Source organism: Rhinatrema bivittatum, chromosome 4, assembly GCF_901001135.1.
Source record: "Rhinatrema bivittatum chromosome 4, aRhiBiv1.1, whole genome shotgun sequence".
NCBI lineage: Eukaryota > Metazoa > Chordata > Amphibia > Gymnophiona > Rhinatrematidae > Rhinatrema > Rhinatrema bivittatum.
The window spans coordinates 21,731,975-21,749,542 of record NC_042618.1 but is presented as its reverse complement, the minus strand read 5'-3'; the positions used below and the strand labels follow the sequence as shown (position 1 = coordinate 21,749,542).

Below are 17,568 nucleotides of genomic sequence, written 5' to 3'. Positions count from 1 at the left end.
TAATGGACCCATGATGCCTAGGCCTTGCATTCCCCTTTCAGGAATGACAGTGAGCGGGAAGCTAGAGGTTGTTAAAAAAAAAAAAAAAAAAAGGCCAAAATACCACCACCATCATCACTACCATCATCGCTTATTTCCCATTTTTCCATCAAGAGAGCTCAAAGTGTGCAACAGCCTACCAAAAAAGCAATTGTTCAACGTAGGTGTTCAACAGTTATAAAACCATACTTACAGTAAGAGTCACAGATCCCAGCAGAAGTACAATCGAATAAACCAGTCCTTTGCTTTTTATCCTGACCTTTTAAAAAAATAAACATGAAAGAGCATAAAAGCTTGCATTTGCTAAGTGGTTAATTTGTACAATACCAGCAGAGGACTGTAAACCTCAGCGTAGGCAACTCACTCAATACTAAATTTATTTATTTATTTATAACTTTTATATACCGAAATTCAATTGAATATCACATCGGTTCACCTACAACTGGGGAGCAAAAAACTAGAAGGGTGAAAGGAAGGATAAAGTTACAATTAACAGGGAATCGTAAGGAACGGGGTGAGAATGAGGAACGGTCGAAGAGACCAAGTGAGTGTAATAGCAAGGAAGGACCCAAGAAACAAATCGGAAACCGATCCAGTTGGCTGTATTAGAGTGAAAACAATAGGAATCGGATGATCATCCGATTCCTATTGTTTTCACTCTAATATAGCAAGGAAGGAGACAGCAATATTAAACAACAATGCTTTAGATGGTCCACTGGAGAGAGAACGAATTCAGTGCAGACGATGATTCTCTGCCCTTCAGTTCGGCTGTTCCAACACAACAGCACCATTCGTTTTTCTCCCCAACACGCGAGTCCCCTCTGCTTGTTCATGGAAAGGTAAATTTTTAAAGGCATTTTCCGTGAGTAAAACTGCGCTTTACCCGCAGAAATGGTTCACTATATAAGTGTCCACTCGATATGTGGGTAACTTTACATGTGTATGTCCTGTATGCACGTAACTTTACCCTTTCTGGGCAGAGGGTGTTCCCAGGGGCAGAACGGGGGAGGGATTTGCATTTATGCACACACTTTTTTTGAATTTTGAACAGTTTTGTGTTTAAATTTCCTTGAAGCCTTTTCTGCACATGAAAGAGCAGGTGTGCAGGATAATTTCTTAAGCGTTCATACGTGAAGTTCACTTTGAAAAGTGGGTGTCACTTTCACGCATATTTGCTCAATGCAAGACAAGTTTTCTGCATCCCGTTAAATTTCTGCCAGGCTCAGGAGAAAAAGGCTAGATGCAAACAAGCTCGTAGGCTCCATATTAAACCATCAGATTCCATTCTGCATGGGAGAGGTACCAGGTTCGGCCATCTGAATGAGATGTTGCATCTGAATGACTGGACCAAGAACTCCCACAGTGGATTATGAACACCTTTCAGCCTGCATGGATTATTTTTTGCATGGTTTTGTACTTTGGAATACTTATGTCTCAAGCAAAGCTGTGTATATTTTTCTCAAAATTATGCAACTGTGGCACTTAGGCACCACCTTTTAACGCATGTCTATAATTACGGTGGAACTTCTCAGCAAAACTTTGCAACATAGTTTTATTAAGAGATGATTTATACATAATGATCATCAAAATCAAAGGTATGCATACCAGCGTACTTACATTTGATCCATAATCAATAACCATAGTTTTTAAACTCCAGGGAACTCCAAGGCCAATTAGAATATCAAACACATTACTGCCGATGGTATTGGACACCGCCATATCTCCAAGGCCTGAAAAGAGGATTTTCCATTAAAAACAGGCATGCACCCTCAGTGTGGTCTAGGTAGAATGGATTGTTGGATTGGTGGTGTGATCATTAACATCTATAATAGCTTGCTTCAAGATGGCAAACAGTGATGACAAAACAGTGAATTCAGAGATGCTTTCTCTATCAGCTTCAGGTAAGTCTAACAATGCCCAATTCTAGAAGAGTATCTTAAGTGTTCTTGGGATGAGCAAGCCAGAAGGCTGAGTTTTGTTTATATGTTAGGACCTTCATTTTTGTTTTTTATTGTTCTTTATTTTTGGGGGGAAATTTATCAGTGTTTATTATGACAAGAACAAAAACAGGGGAAATCAGTGGAAGAAGATGGTTCATTATTTTTGTGGGTAAATATCAGAGTTTATTTTGGTGGACAGAAGCCATTATCAGATTCTCCCACCCACCCACCCATTCAGCAACATCCCCATCTCTACCCATATCCCCTGCCTAACAAGCCCCTCTCTCTCCTCCTACCCCATCAAGTATCTCCCCCCCCCACCCCATACAGACTGCAAACACCATTCATCTTTACTGGTGGTGGCTCCAGGCTTTGCCTCTCTCCCTCAGCAGCAGCTTACTGACGCTCCCGCGCTCTGCAGCCCTGCACTTCTGCTTTTGCGCAGGGCCAGGGAGCCTGCCGGGAAGTGCTCCTGGTGGTCAGGGCCTGCTTGAAATGCATTCATGGCACCAGACAGCAGGCACTTTGGCTGCTTGGGGATGAAGAGGCAGGACTTGACTTTCGCTGGTGGAGGGTGGGACCTGAAACACACAGCAGGCGTTTTGACCCGCACTGGCTTTCAGCAGTGACTGAGGACCTTGAAACGCTGCCTCTGCAGCTCTGGAGCAGCTTTTTAAATCAGCCTAAAATTGGAGTGAATATCGGTTTGAACTGACTGTCACCTGCGGAAAAATCTGGTAATTTATGGGTGAAAAATCGGTTTAAACTGAAAACAAAGGACCCTATTTACACTGCATGTGGCATAAAAGAAGACACTCTTGTAATTACCACAGTGCTCCTACCAGTTCTGTAACCTTCCAACCCTCATGGCTTTTCCCTGTTTGTTTTATATTGCATGAGATCAATATTCAAAGCCATTTAGAGGGATAACTCATAAGTTATCCCTCTAAATGGCTAATTTTTAATATTTCCCCTTGCTCACCCAGTTAGAAGTCAGCCGGGTAAGTCATTATCTGGCTATGATTTAGCAGATTAGGAAAGGAGCATGTTGGGGGCGGGGTTGAGTTAGCCCAAATAACTTCTATGGCTAATTCCAACATTTGCACTTAGCCAGATAAATTCTTAGGCTAACTCTAAACGTGCCTGAGAGCAGCTCTAAAGTAATCCAGGAATGGGTTCCCGGACAGCTTTAGACTTAACTGGCTGTATCCAAAAGAACACAAGCCGGTTAAGTGTCGCACTGCTAGGGGGAAAAAAAAAAAAAAGCAAAAGATTGCAGGTCTTCTGGTAGGAGCACAGCCCTCCTTCCTCCCACCCACCTCAGCTCCAAAAACTCACCTGCAATTTCCCCCTGAAAACCCCTGTCAATATTTGAAAAAATATAAGGGTTGGGACTGGTGCCGGTTTCGGCCCCTGCCACGTCCCTCTCACCCTCCCTGTACCTTAAATTTAGCAGTATCTTCAGCCCGGAGTGCAGTAGCGGCCCTACCATGATCTGGGCCGGGTCCTTCCACTGTCGCTAAGCAGCTAAGGATGGAAGTGTATGCGTTCAGTGTGGCTACCTAGCGATGGGAGAAGCTCCGTGATCCGGGCTGAAGTTTCAGCTAAATTTAAGGTACAGGGAAGGTTAAGCGCTGGGGTAGGGAGAAAGCGGGGTCCTGGAGATTCAAACACTTACAAAATTGCACCGGACTAAGAAGCAGAGGGTGGAGGGAGGGGCTGAGACCGGCACTGGTCCCGACCTGTGTGTTTTTTCAAAAACAGAAAGGAGTTTTAGAGGAAAACTGCAGGCTCGGCCAGGCAGGGCCAAGCCTTTGGAGCTAGGGTAGGTTGAGGAGGGGGGTGGGGCTGGGTTCAGGTCAGTATGCTCTTAAGGCCCGATTTTAAAAGGGCCGCGCGCGTGTAAAAGCCGGGGGCTAGGCGCATGGCTGAGCCTTGCTCGTGCTGCACGCATTTTAGAACAGGCCCGGCCACGCACGTAACCCCGTTACGTGCAGAAGTGCCGGACCCTGCAAAAGGGGCGGGCTGGGGGACGTGGTCTGGACGGGGAGGGGTGGGCCGGGATAGCGCCATTAGCAGCTGTCCCGGGGAAGCGTGCGCCGGCAGCTAGCCGGCACGCTGAGTTTACTTCTGTTCCCGAGGAGAAGTAACTATGACTGGGAGGGAAATGGGCAAAGGCTCGATTGCGATGCCGTGCATACTTTCAAAAATTACCCCCCCCCTCCCGGTGCGCGCGCGTGTCACGGGCCGCCCACACATGCGTGTGGATATTGCATTTTAGAATATGCGCATGTTCTAAAATGATCACATCCATGTGCGCACGCCAGGAACCGCAAGCACATGGACGAATGAGCGCGCCTTTGAAAATCAATCCTTTAATCTTTTTTTTTTCCCCTAGCAATTCGCCACTTAACCGGATATTTCTGTTGTACCTGAAGACGGAGGGTGGCTAATGTAACCCCAATATTTAAAAAGGGCTAATGTAACCCCAATATTTAAAAAGGGCTCCAGGGGCGATCCGGGAAACTACAGACCGGTTAGCCTGACTTCAGTGCCAGGAAAAATAGTGGAAAGTGTTCTAAACATCAAAATCACAGAACATATAGAAAGACATGGTTTAATGGAACAAAGTCAGCATGGCTTTACCCAGGGCAAGACTTGCCTCACAAATCTGCTTCACTTTTTTGAAGGGGTTAATAAACATGTGGATAAAGGTGAACCGGTAGATGAAGTATACTTGGATTTTCAGAAAGCGTTCGACAAAGTTCCTCATGAGAGGCTTCTAGGAAAAGTAAAAAGTCATGGGATAGGTGGCGATGTCCTTTCGTGGATTACAAACTGGCTAAAAGACAGGAAACAGAGAGTAGGATTAAATGGACAATTTTCTCAGTGGAAGGGAGTGGACAGTGGAGTGCCTCAGGGATCTGTATTGGGACCCTTACTTTTCAATATATTTATAAATGATCTGGAAAGAAATAAGACAAGTGAGGTAATCAAATTTGCAAATGATACAAAATTGTTCAGAGTAGTTAAATCACAAGCAGATTGTGATAAATTGCAGGAAGACCTTGTGAGGCTGGAAAATTGGGCATCCAAATGGCAGATGAAATTTAATGTGGATAAGTGCAAGGTGATGCATATAGGGAAAAATAACCCATGCTATAATTACACAATGTTGGGTTCCATATTAGGTGCTACAACCCAAGAAAGAGATCTAGGCGTCATTGTGGATAACACATTGAAATCGTCGGCTCAGTGTGCTGCGGCAGTCAAAAAAGCAAACAGAATGTTGGGAATTATTAGAAAGGGAATGGTGAATAAAACGAAAAATGTCATAATGCCTCTGTATCGCTCCATGGGGAGACCGCACCTTGAATACTGTGTACAATTCTGGTCGCCGCATCTCAAAAAAGATATAATTGCGATGGAGAAGGTACAGAGAAGGGCTACCAAAATGATAAGGGGAATGGAACAGCTCCCCTATGAGGAAAGACTAAAGAGGTTAGGACTTTTCAGCTTGGAGAAGAGACTGCTGATGGGGGATATGATAGAGGTGTTTAAAATCATGAGAGGTCTAGAACGGGTAAATGTGAATCAGTTATTTACTCTTTCGGATAATAGAAAGACTAGGGGGCACGCCATAAAGTTAGCATGTGGCACATTTAAAACTAATTGGAGAAAGTTCTTTTTCACTCAGTGCACAATTAAACTCTGGAATTTGTTGCCAGAGGATGTGGTTAGTGCAGTTAGTGTTGCTGTGTTTAAAAAAGTATTGGATAAGTTCTTGGAGGAGAAGTCCATTAACTGCTATTAATTAAGTTGACTTAGAAAATAGCCACTGCTATTACTAGCAATAACAGCATGGAATAGACTTAGTTTTTGGGTACTTGCCAGGTTCTTATGGCCTGGATTGGCCACGGTTGGTAACAGGATGCTGGGCTTGATGGACCCATTAGTCTCACCCAGTATGGCATGCTCTAAAGTCTATAGTTATCCGGCTTATCATAGATTAACCAGAAATACTCAAATGAATATCCGGTTATTTTTAAAGTTATCCAGTTTTAATTGGGGGTATTCAGTGAGATGAGTATCCCACTGAACATTCAGGACCAGTTATCTGGCTAGCTGTAGCCGGATAACTTGTTTGCTCTCCAGCTTACTGAACATTACCCCCTTAACTTCTGATTTTATCAGCGTATTTACAATGCTGGGGAATCAAGGGACCTGATGGTAGGGAGTTATAATTTACAAGTGGAAATTTTGCAAAACGTTGTGGAAAGGTTTATTGAAACTGCTAAGAAGCAGAGCGCAAAGCAATAGATCCATGGAGAAGACGATCATCTTGGAGATCCACCAGGACGCAGGGACTCTGACCGTCTCCCCACTCTCTGCAGCCGCTGCTCCCATAACCTGGGCAGAATTTAGCTCTCACCCCTCCCAGGACCTCAGGGCACCCAGGTCAGATCTTCCTTCCTGCGACGGTGGGAAACCCAGCATGGATCTCCCTCTCTCCTCCTCAGGACCTCTGAGCCCTCGCTCGCATCTCTCCCCTTTCCAGGACCTTGAAGCACCTGGCTCCCGTCTCGCTCTCTTCCACTTTGGTCCTTGGCGCTCCTCCCTTCCTGGGATCTCGGGACACCTGGCTTTGATCTCTGTCTCAGACAGCCAGCTGCCACTGCATTTACTTTGACTTCTATTCTCTTTTACCAAATTTCTATTTGACGAATCTGCACATTCTATGCTTTAATTGGACATCCCGAATCATCTCTCTCTCTCTCCCAATAACCTGCAATGCCTTCTGAACATAAAGTTCGAGTTTGTTATTAATACGTAGATAATATAATAAAGTCATAAAGAAGTGTAACTGCACAAGAAACATGAAAACAACAATTTGCATTCACACAGTGTTTTCATTCAAACACGATCGCAGTTCATGTACTAAATTATTCCCTTGGAAAAGCTTGGACATCCACCTCTGTGGCGGGAGACCTGGCACGGGCAGCAAACACCTGGTGCTTGGGCAGCATGAAAGCCGTGAAAAGGAAGATGGCGAAGAAAGAAAGGAACTGCTCCGATTATTACCAAGTTACAGCTGGGTAAAGCTGTTCCCCTTTTTTGTGTTTTACGGGAAATAAAAGATTTCCCGGCAGGGGTGGAAATCTCGATTTTTCAAACGGGGAAAGAAGGAGGTCTGCCTTGTTCTTGGGCAGTTGGTAGATGCAGAAGAAAATTATATGCACACATTTCAGCAATTGCGAGGGCAGCAGGATTTACCTGCTGATCACTTTTTTTTTGCACACCTACAGGTTAGGCATCATGCTGCTACTGTTTCAAAGAGAACTTTGAAGAACATAACATTTTCAGAGGACGAGGAGGCCTTTTATGAGACCACATCCACATTTAATAAGGCCCATATTTGGGTCCTCTCTCTAAAGAAGCATGTAGACTTTACCCACGCAGGAAAACTGGCACAAGCATGGAGCGCAGATCCGGGATGTGTTATTGGAGAGGAAGATCTTGTTATGGCATTTTCTAAGATTTATCAGTATATGTTGCCTGCTAACTTGAGGGAGCTGCAGTTTAAAACATTGCATCGTATTTACATGATCAGAGATAAAGGGGTACGAACATATCTATGGGAACCAGATTTATGTCTCAAATATCAGAAGTTAATAGGGAATTTCTGTCCCATGTTTACAGAATGCACAAACTATAAGAATGTTGCAATGAAAATTGGCGAGCTGGTTGGAAAATATCTAGGGAGGGTGATCTCATGGAATGGAAAGACTCTATATTTACATTTAATTGATAAGGATCTAAGACTACCCAGGGGAGGGCATAAGTTTCTGGCCACTGTGATTGGGTTTGCATAAAGCTGAGATCCCTTCTCACAAGGAATGGGGAGATGCGAGGAAACGCAATGCATCCTGCGAAATGGTGAATGCAAAAGGAGAAGAAGGACCAGAAAACTCTGTTGAAGTGGATGAGTTATTTTGTTTTTGTGGGGAAAGGTAATTGTCAGAGGATTTATGACCAAATTTAAACTTATAAAGTAGCTAAAAACAGAGTCTCTTTGTGGCTCCGTTTCATGATATTCATACAGGTGCAGAAACACTATGGGGGATGTCTGATTGTAAGGCGGTAGCTCTTATTTGTATTATGTTACAATAAAACGTAAGATTAAAAAAAAAAGTTACAGGTGGGTAAACTGAGACAGGGGGGAAATAAAGCAAGCTGCTCAGGGTTGCACAGAGAGAGCGTGGCTCAGGGGTCCCCTGAGTTCTCCTGGCTCACAGTTCAGTGCTCTGGCCACTAGACCTCGCCTCCTTCCCAAAGCATGGAAACAGCTGTGGAAATGATGATCTTGGCTAGGAGACACATAACCGCCCTTCCATCCCATGACAATTAGCAGTTCCTCAGCTATGAAGATAAACGAGCCCTTCATCGCCAGGGGAGGGTAGGCCGACAACACAATCCGCTTATATCACCACCTGGGTTACATTGAAGGGCAATCACAAAACGCAGAAATGTGAATTATTATTTTTTCAGCTTACTAACTTTGTGTTGGAGCAAAAAAATAAAAAATAAAAAATAAATAAAGTCACAGAATTTCAATCAATTTGCTCCCCAGATTTAACAAAAAAAACCCTAGTGAAAATCCTGACTCTGCATTTACTATTTAATCTACCAATGCCAATTAGCGACTGGTGCTCAGATGCAATGGCTTGAGATTTCAAAGTGAACAAGGACGCATTAGCCTGACCCTCAGAGATCTGGCGGAGGTACAGGATGCACACAAACCAAGCCCATAATCCACCAAGAAGAGCCCCGTCATTGTATCTGCTTATCATTCTTCTGTGAGCACTAATGTCCCAGAAAGCTTTGTTGGGGCAGCACAGTGGAAACCTGTATGTCGGGGCTGCACAGAGTATGACATTGAAATCTGAGGGTGAAAAAAAAACCAACCCAAGTTCCCTGTACGTACCAGGATCAGTCCAGACCGCTGGATTGTGTCTCCCTTCCAGCAGATGGAGTCAGAGAAAAAATTGAAAAGGCACCCCCTCTTAACCTGGTGTGCCACCTGCGATCCTCCAGTATTTTCTCTGACTCTCAGCAGAGGAGTTCGACAGAACCTGCGGTCTTGATCCTTTACATTTCTTTAATTTCTTTATCTCCAGAGTTATTAGGCTCTGTCTTTCTTTTTTTCTAACACCTTTGGCTACATCAAGTTTATTGAAAAAAAAATTTTTTTTGAATCAGAACTGTTTTATTTTACCAGGGTTTTCTCACTGCCACTTCAGCTGCGGTAGAGGTAAGGCTGGGGCTGGATGCTCCGAGAGCCTTGTTCCCGGAGGGATGAACTTCTCTGGAGGGGGATTAACCGGTGGGCCGGTCCCTCCCCTTGGCGCCCCGAGACAAATTTTTTCCTCGGGTGCTGCAGTTTCCCAGAGCTCTGGAAGGCCGCGGGTCGGCAAGGTAATTAATTCCTAGTGCCTCTAACTTTTTTTTCTTGCTACCGCGCTGTCCGGATATCCCTGGGATGCCGCGAGGGCTGTCATGCACGGCATATGGGGCGTCGGGGCTGCGCCTCTCATGGGACGGGGTATGCGCTTGCTGCCTCCCCGAAGGGGAGGGCTTGTCCAGGAGGGATGTTGGTGCGATTTTGCCACGTGCCTCGGAACAGCGCCCACGATCGCGTGCGGCTCTGTCACCGGCACGCACGGGAACGGCGGCCATTTTGTTCATTCCCTGCCTGCCTGCCTGCTGGGGGAGAGGATTCGCCGCTTTCTCCTCCCAGCTTAAGTCCGGTCCAGCCACGCAATCCGGGACCCGCCCCCTCATCGATCTCGGCCCTCCCTCATCCCCCATCGGAGCCCTTAAAGGAACAAGCAACATTTTCTTCTAAATTTATTTTATTAATGCATAAAGCCTTTTTGGAGGCGGAAGTGCATCAGCAGGACGATGAACCCCCTCCCGCAAAGGTCGCGAGACGTGCCACGACCCTGAATGCCCCTTTGGTCCCTGATGTGGCTCCGGAACCTGCTCCTTTGGGATCTTTCCTGGATCCTCTCCTCCAAAATTTAGACGGGGGTGTTGATGAGTCCACCCCAGTAGAGGGGGACGATCCCCGGGTTTCTCGCTTATTTCGGCGGGAGGAGTTGGATCCTTTGATCCCCCATGTTCTGGAGGAGCTGGAAGTTGAAGCACCAATTCCCAGCTCGGAGCCGGTTAAGGGGAAGCCAGTACTCTCTGGACTGCGTGCCCTTCCCCAGACTTTCCCCTTCCACCCAATGCTTAAGCAGCTGGTCACTCGGTCACTCAAGAGTGGGAATCTCCGGACGTGACCCTGCAGATAGGACGGACGATGGACAAGCTCTATCCTTTACCTGAGGAGGCCTTGGATATCCTCAGGATCCCCAAAGTGGACGCGTCGGTTACCGCGGTCACTAAGCGGATGACCATTCCTGTCACTGGAGCGACTGCGCTTAAAGACTTGCAGGATAGACGACTGGAGGTCCTCCTCAAGCGCATCTTCAAGGTGTCAGCGCTGTGTGTTCGAGCGGCGGTCTGCAGTAGCCTCATGCAGCGAGCAACCCTCGGGTGGGTCCAAAAAATGCTCACCTCATAGGAATTACCACCAGAGGAAGCAGATCAGGCGAATAGGATGGAGTCCGTGGTGGCTTGCACGGTGGATGCATTATATGATCTGTTACGTGCTTCTTCACGCAACATGGCCACTGCAGTCTCAGCTAGGCGGCTTCTTTGGCTCCGAAACTGGTCCGCGGACATTTCTTCCAAACCTCAGTTGGGCAATCTTCATTTTAAGGGAAAATTGTTGTTCGGTGAGGAGCTGGACACCCTTATTAAGTCTCTTGGGGAGAACAAGGTGTATAAGTTGTCTGAAGACAAGCCCAAGTCTTCCAGACCCTTTGGGGCGGCGCATTACCGTTTTAGGGAACAACGTAGATTTCGGCAGTCTCGACAACCCGCCTTTCCCGTCCAACAACAGACTCAGAGATCTCAGTCTTGGCCTACTCTTAAGGAGCCGCCGGAGTTAAGCTGTCCCAATGAAGGTGTTCCAACCATCTCCCCGGTTCTAGTGGTGGGCGGCTACCTCTCCCTGTTTCTCAAGGAGTGGGTCAAGATCATGTCGGACCAGTGGGTCCTCAATATCATTGCAAACGGTTACGAGTTGGATTTTGCCCGCCCGTTAAGGGATCTCTTTCTGATTTCTCCTGCTGGGTCTCGGACCAAGCAAGAAGTAGTCGGGCAAACCCTGAGTCGGTTGAAATCCCTGGGGGCCATTGTTCCAGTTCCTCCAGAGGAGAGCAGGTCCGGCAGGTACTCCATCTATTTTGTAGAACCGAAGAAAGAGGGGTCCTTCCGTCCAATCTTGGACCTCAAGACAGTCAACCAAGCTCTTCGGGTTCCTCGGTTTCGCATGGAGACTCTCCACTTGGTCATTGTGGCCGTCCACTCGGGAGAATATTTGGCTTCTTTGGACCTGACCAAGGCATATCTTCACATCGGAATCCACGAGCGCCATCAGAGGTTTCTCCGGTTCATGGTCCTGGGGGAGCATTATCAGTTCCAAGCACTCCCGTTCAGGTTAGCAACAGCACCCCGGGTCTTCACCAAGGTGATGGTGGTAGTAGCAGCGGCCCTACGGCGAGAGGGGATCTTGGTTCACCCCTACCTAGACGATTGGCTCATCTGGGCCCAATCGGAGAGCCTCTGTTGGGTGACAGTGAGCAAGGTTCTGCTCCAGCTCCAGTCTCTTGGTTGGGTGGTCAACTTTGCCAAGAGCCAGTTGGTACCATCTCAGGTCCTCAACTTCTTGGGCGCTTGCTTCGATACCTCGGTTGGCAAGGTCTTCCTCACTCAGGAGAGGATGCTCAAGTTAGAGGCGCAAATCCGTCAGCTCCTGTCCTTACCCCTTCCATAATATGGGATTATTTGCAGGTACTTGGTTCCATGGCGTCTACCCTGGAAGTGGTTCCTTGGGCGTTTGCGCATATGAGACCATTACAATACGCGTTGCTTTCTCGTTGGAATCCGAAATCGGAAGAGTTCCGCCTGCCGTTGCTCCTGATGGAACCAGCCAGGTCCAGTCTCGGTTGGTGGAGGATCCCGGCCTACTTGTTACAGGGGATGGACCTGGAGGAACTGCAGTGGGTAATAGTCACGACGGATGCCAGCCTCTCTGGTTGGGGGGCAGTTTGCCAGTCACAATCCGCTCAGGGTTGTTGGACAAGTTATCAGGCGACATGGTCAATAAATTGATTGGAGACCAGGACGGTGCGCCTGGTGTTGCACGTCTTTTTCCCTCTGATAGTGTTCGGTTCGAGTCTTGTCAGACAACGTGACGACAGTGGCCTACATCAACCGCCAGGGGGGAACCAGAAGCCGACTGGTGGCCTGGGAGGCTGAACGGCTCATGGTGTGGGCAGAGTGCCATCTGGTCCGGCTAGCGGCCTCGCACATAGCCGGGGTGGACAAGTGCAGGCAGATTTTCTCAGCTGCCAGCATCTGGATCCCGGCGAGTGGGAATTGTCCGACGCAGCCTTCCGGCTTCTCACTCATCGCTGGGGGGTTCCACACCTCGATCTGATGGCAACTCGGACAAATGCAAAGGCGCCTCGGTTCTTCAGTCGTCAGAGAGATCACGGGTCGGAAGGAATGGATGCTCGCGTCCTTCCGTGGCCTCGCGACGTTCTGTTTTACGTGTTTCCGCCTTGGCCACTAGTGGGCAAGATCTTGCATCGGATAGAAAACCACGTGGGGTCTGTCATCCTTGTAGCTCCAGAGTGGCCCCGAAGGCCGTGGTTTGCGGATCTGATCACCTTGGTGATTGACGGTCCAGTGCGTCTCAACCATCTTCCGAATCTGCTTCGACAAGGTCCAGTATTTTTCGATCAGGTGGATCGCTTTTGTCTAGCGGCCTGGCTTATGAGAGGAGGCAATTGAGGAAGAGAGGATATTCGGATTCTGTTATTTCTATCCTTTTGCAAGCACGGAAATCGTCCACGTCGTTGGCCTATATTCGTGCTTGGAGAGTTTTCGACTCTTAGTGCTGCAGGTTGAAAGTGCCCCGGTGTCTGGCTTTGGTGGGGCAAATTCTATCCTTTTTGCAGGAGGGTCTGAAGAAAGGTCTGGCTTGCAGTTCTCTTCGGGTGCAGTTCGCGGCCCTGGGTTGTCTGCGGGGCAAGAGTGACGGGGTTTTGCTGGCAACTCATCCAGATGTGTCCTGTTTTTTAAAGGAAGCCAAGCATTTGCGTCCTCCGGTACGACAGATTTGTCCTGCGTGGAGCTTGAATTTAGTTCTCCGGGGCTTATGTGAGCTTCCATTTGAGCCCCTCAGGCAGGCCACGTTGAAGGACTTGACTCTCAAGACTGTTTTCTTGGTAGCCATTACCTCAGCGCAACGGATTTCCGAAATTCAAGCTTTGTTGTGTCGGGATCCGTATCTCCGTATTTCGGATTCAGGAGTTTCTGCCCAAATTGGGTTTTCATGTGAATCAGATGGTAGAGTTACCGTCTTTCCCGAATTTGGATCCTGCTTCTTCGGCGGATAGGGATCTGCATAAGTTAGATGTGCGGCGGGTTCTCCTTCGCTATAAGTTAGATGTGCGGCGGGTTCTCCTTCGCCATCTCCAAATCCCTGTCAGACATCATAAATTGCTCAATAACACATGGATCTTACCCAGATGACCTAAAATTGGCCTCTCTCAAACCATTACTCAAGAAACCTAATCTAGATCCTAATGACCCAAACAACTACCGACCGATCGCCAACCTCCCCTTCATAGCGAAGATTATGGAGAAACTGGTGAACACCCGACTCTCAAACTACATTGAAGAAAACAACCTCCTATTCCCATCACAATACGGTTTCCGCAAAACACTAAGCACGGAGTCCCTCCTCATTTCCTTAACAGATCACCTCATCCTGGGCCTCGATAAAGGTCAAGCCTTCTTACTGATCCTACTGGACCTTTCTTCCGCCTTTGACACCGTCAGTCATTCCTTACTCATTCACCAGTTAGCCTCCATAGGTATCTCAGGCACAGCACTATCTTGGTTCATATCATTTCTCAGCAATAGAGGATACAAGGTCAAGATACAGAACAAAGAATCCTCTCAACATCCGTCGTCAGTAGGAGTCCCACAGGGGTCCTCCCTGTCTCCTACTTTATTTAACATTTACCTTACACCGTTATGCCAACTTCTCACCGACCTTAACCTCAAACACTTCCTTTACGCGGACGATATACAGGTCCTGATACCCATTAAGGATTCCTTCGCACAAACTCTGGCTTACTGGGATACATGCCTTCAAAAAATTAAACTCCTCCTCACCAGCCTAAACCTGGTATTAAATTCCAGCAAAACTGAACTCCTGCTCATCGCCTCAGAAAATAGCACCATCACCTCTGCACAACAAGCCACGCCAACAATCACACAAGTGAGAGACCTAGGAGTCCTAATTGATAATCGCCTGAATTTCAAAGCCACCATTAACAAAACCACCAAAGACTGTTTCTACCAACTACAAGTGCTGAAAAGAATTAGACCTCTTTTCCATGCCCAAGATTTCAGAACCATTCTACAAGCAATCATTTTTTCAAAATTAGACTATTGTAACACCATCCTACTCGGCCTTCCCGCTTCATACACCAAACCGCTTCAGATGGTGCAAAATGCAGCTGCACGAATTCTGACAAACACCAGGAGAAGGGACCACATAACCCCGATTCTAAAGAGCCTCCATTGGCTACCCATACACTTTAGAATAATATACAAGGCCATTCTTACCACATACAAAATCATCCACCAACTGGCTCCCATTGACCTACAGATCCCTATCCGACTACACAATTCGTCAAGACCGACAAGAGATGCATACAAGGGATCGCTACAGGTACCACCGTCCAAATCTACTAGACACTGCACTCTAAGAGACCGGGCTTTCTCTACAGCCATTCCGTTATGGAACTCCATCCCCTCAAATCTCAGAACAGAACCATGCATCTCAACCTTCAAAAAAAGACTAAAGACCTGGATATTCATTCAAGCTTTCCCGGACGCCAACATGGTCAACTAATCTCCAACTACACCTTGTTTAACCATATCCTCTATCGTTTACCTGTGTGAATTAATAACCTGTCCTTTCTCTTCCTCCTCAGCCAAGTTCTTATCACCCTGTTATATGTAACTGCCTTTTCGTTTACCTGTGTGAATTAATAACCTGTCCTTTCTCTTCCTCCTCAGCCAAGTTCTTATCACCCTGTTATATGTAACTGCCTTTTCAGCACCATCGTTATAGTTATGTTTACTATGTTTACTATGCACCCATGTTCTATGTGAACCAGCATGATGTGACTGCTGTCTCGAATGCCGGTATATAAAAATCGGAAATAAATAAATAAATAGATAGATAGATAGATAGAGGTGACCAATGCCTTCCGATTATCGGATCATTTGTTTGTCTTATGGAGTGGCCCTAGAAGGGGTCACAAGGCATACAAATCTACAGTTGCTAGGTGGTTGAAGGAGGCCATTTCCTCTACTTATCTTTGCGCTGGCCGCGCAATTCCCGAAGGTTTGAAAGCGCATTCTACCAGATCTCAAGTGGCTTCTTGGGTGGAGAGCAAGTCAGTCTCGCCGCAGGAAATTTGTAGAGCAGCCACTTGGAAATCGTTGCATACTTTTGAGAAGCATTACTGTGTGGACTTCCGTGATCCGGATGTCGACTGCTTTGGCAGCAGTGTTCTTCGCACGGGACTCTCCAGATCCCATCCCAATTAGGGCAACTTGGGTACATCCCAGCAGTCTGGACTGATCCTGGTACGTACAGGGAAAGGAAAATTGGTTCTTACCTGCTAATTTTCGTTCTTGTAGTACCAAGGATCAGTCCAGACGCCCGCCCTTGGTTTTTGGAGAGTCTGTTCCATATGTTTTCTTTTTTCCCTCGGCAGAATCCTTTACAGGAATTGGAAGGAATCTTCCTTATTCAAAGGTTATGTGGCGGTACAGTTTGTTTATTTCACCGCGTGTATTGTTGTAGCCACTGGTTGTTATGTTTGGGGATTTTTATTCTTTCATTGGTTATTCTACTTTGATATCATATATACTGAAGGATCGCAGGTGGCACACCAGGTTAAGAGGGGGTGCCTTTTCAGTTTTTTCTCTGATTCCATCTGCTGGAAGGGAGACACAACCTAGCGGTCTGGACTGATCCTTGGTACCACAGGAATGAAAATTAGCAGGTAAGAACCAATTTTCCTATGTTGTACGCAGAACTAGCGGAACATAACTTTCTGCAACATTCATGCATCTGTGTCTGTATGCTGATCAAAAAAAACCAAAACAAAACCCTCACGATTCCCTTGGACCGCCTCATGTGTGGAAATTTTGATGCGGACAGAACACCAAAGTTATTGGTGAAAGGGGGCGGTGGTGGGAGGAAGGGACAGATATACATATACACAGATAAGCCTTCTTCCCTTTAGAAAGTAAGCAAAAAAAAAAAGAGAAAATGGGATCTTGACAAGTTTTTTGAATAAAGAAAGATGCTGTACCTTGTCTGGCTACTATGAGGCTAGCCATGCAATCCGGTACACTGGTTCCTGCAGCTAGGAAAGTGATGCCCATGATGACATCGGGGATCCCCAGGGTGAATCCGATCACGGCCACCTGCACGAGGAAGAGAAAGCGGTGTAAGGAAGACAGCTTTTCCCTCTTCACTGCTACAGTTATTCTGCTCGGTAAGGCTTGTGATGATTTCCTAAGACTGGCTGCGCAATGGAAACTGCCAACTGGGCTGTGCTTGAAATGAAAGCTTAAATTCTAGACAGAAGACTGAGAGCGGGGGGAGGGGGGGGGGAGTCGCTCTAGGGTCCAAGGGATGGAACGCGCCACTTCAAAAAAAAAAATATAAAAAATTCCCATTGCTCCACACTTTGCCACTCTAGTGAGGCAGCAACAACAGCGGAGGCAATGGGATTGTCAAATGTGTGGGCTGAAGGAGGCGGACACCTCTGGTCCCCGCTTACTAGGGGCAGGGAACAGGAAGCAGTGGCACCTCAGAACTTGGCCTTGCTCCGCTCTCTCTCCTCCCTGCTCCTGCTTCCCTCCCTCCTTGGTTTACAGTCTCCACAATGCTGATAACTTGGTCCCAGCTGTTCCTCCTACCAGTAGGCCCGCACCTATTTTTCTAATCCACCGCCTGTGCGATTCAAGTATAAGCTTTTTGAGCCATGCAGACAGTGGGAGAGCGGGGACGTGGGAGATGGGTGGGTGAGAGGAGTGCAGGGACTCTGAAATTGGGTGGGAGAGTGGAGATTTGTAGATTGAGTGGGAAGGTACAGCAGGGTCTAGGGGACGGAGCAGGGGTTTGTGGGAGACAGTCGGGTGGGCGTGAGTAGGGGTGTGTTACATGGCATGGCTGAGTATGAGTGAGGGACGGAGCAGGGGTTTGTGGGAGACAGTCGGGTGGGTGTGGGCGTGAGTAGGGGTGTGTTACATGGCATGGCTGAGTGTGAGAGAGGGACGGAGCAGGGGTTTGTGGGAGACAGTCGGGTGGGTG

At 47.2% G+C, this 17,568-nt stretch overlaps 1 protein-coding gene across 2 annotated transcripts in view; it reads right to left on the bottom strand.

The window, feature by feature from the left end:
• SLC24A4 (solute carrier family 24 member 4) overlaps positions 1-17,568 on the bottom strand; it is a 262,868-nt gene that overhangs the window by 15,384 nt on the left and 229,916 nt on the right. For both annotated transcript variants that reach the window (XM_029597828.1, XM_029597829.1), the window contains exons 14-16: positions 16,562-16,676; positions 1,657-1,769; positions 233-298 (exon numbers count right to left, since the gene is read on the bottom strand). In XM_029597828.1, coding sequence (XP_029453688.1) covers positions 233-298; positions 1,657-1,769; positions 16,562-16,676 — 294 coding nt within the window. The remainder of the gene's footprint in view (positions 1-232; positions 299-1,656; positions 1,770-16,561; positions 16,677-17,568) is intronic.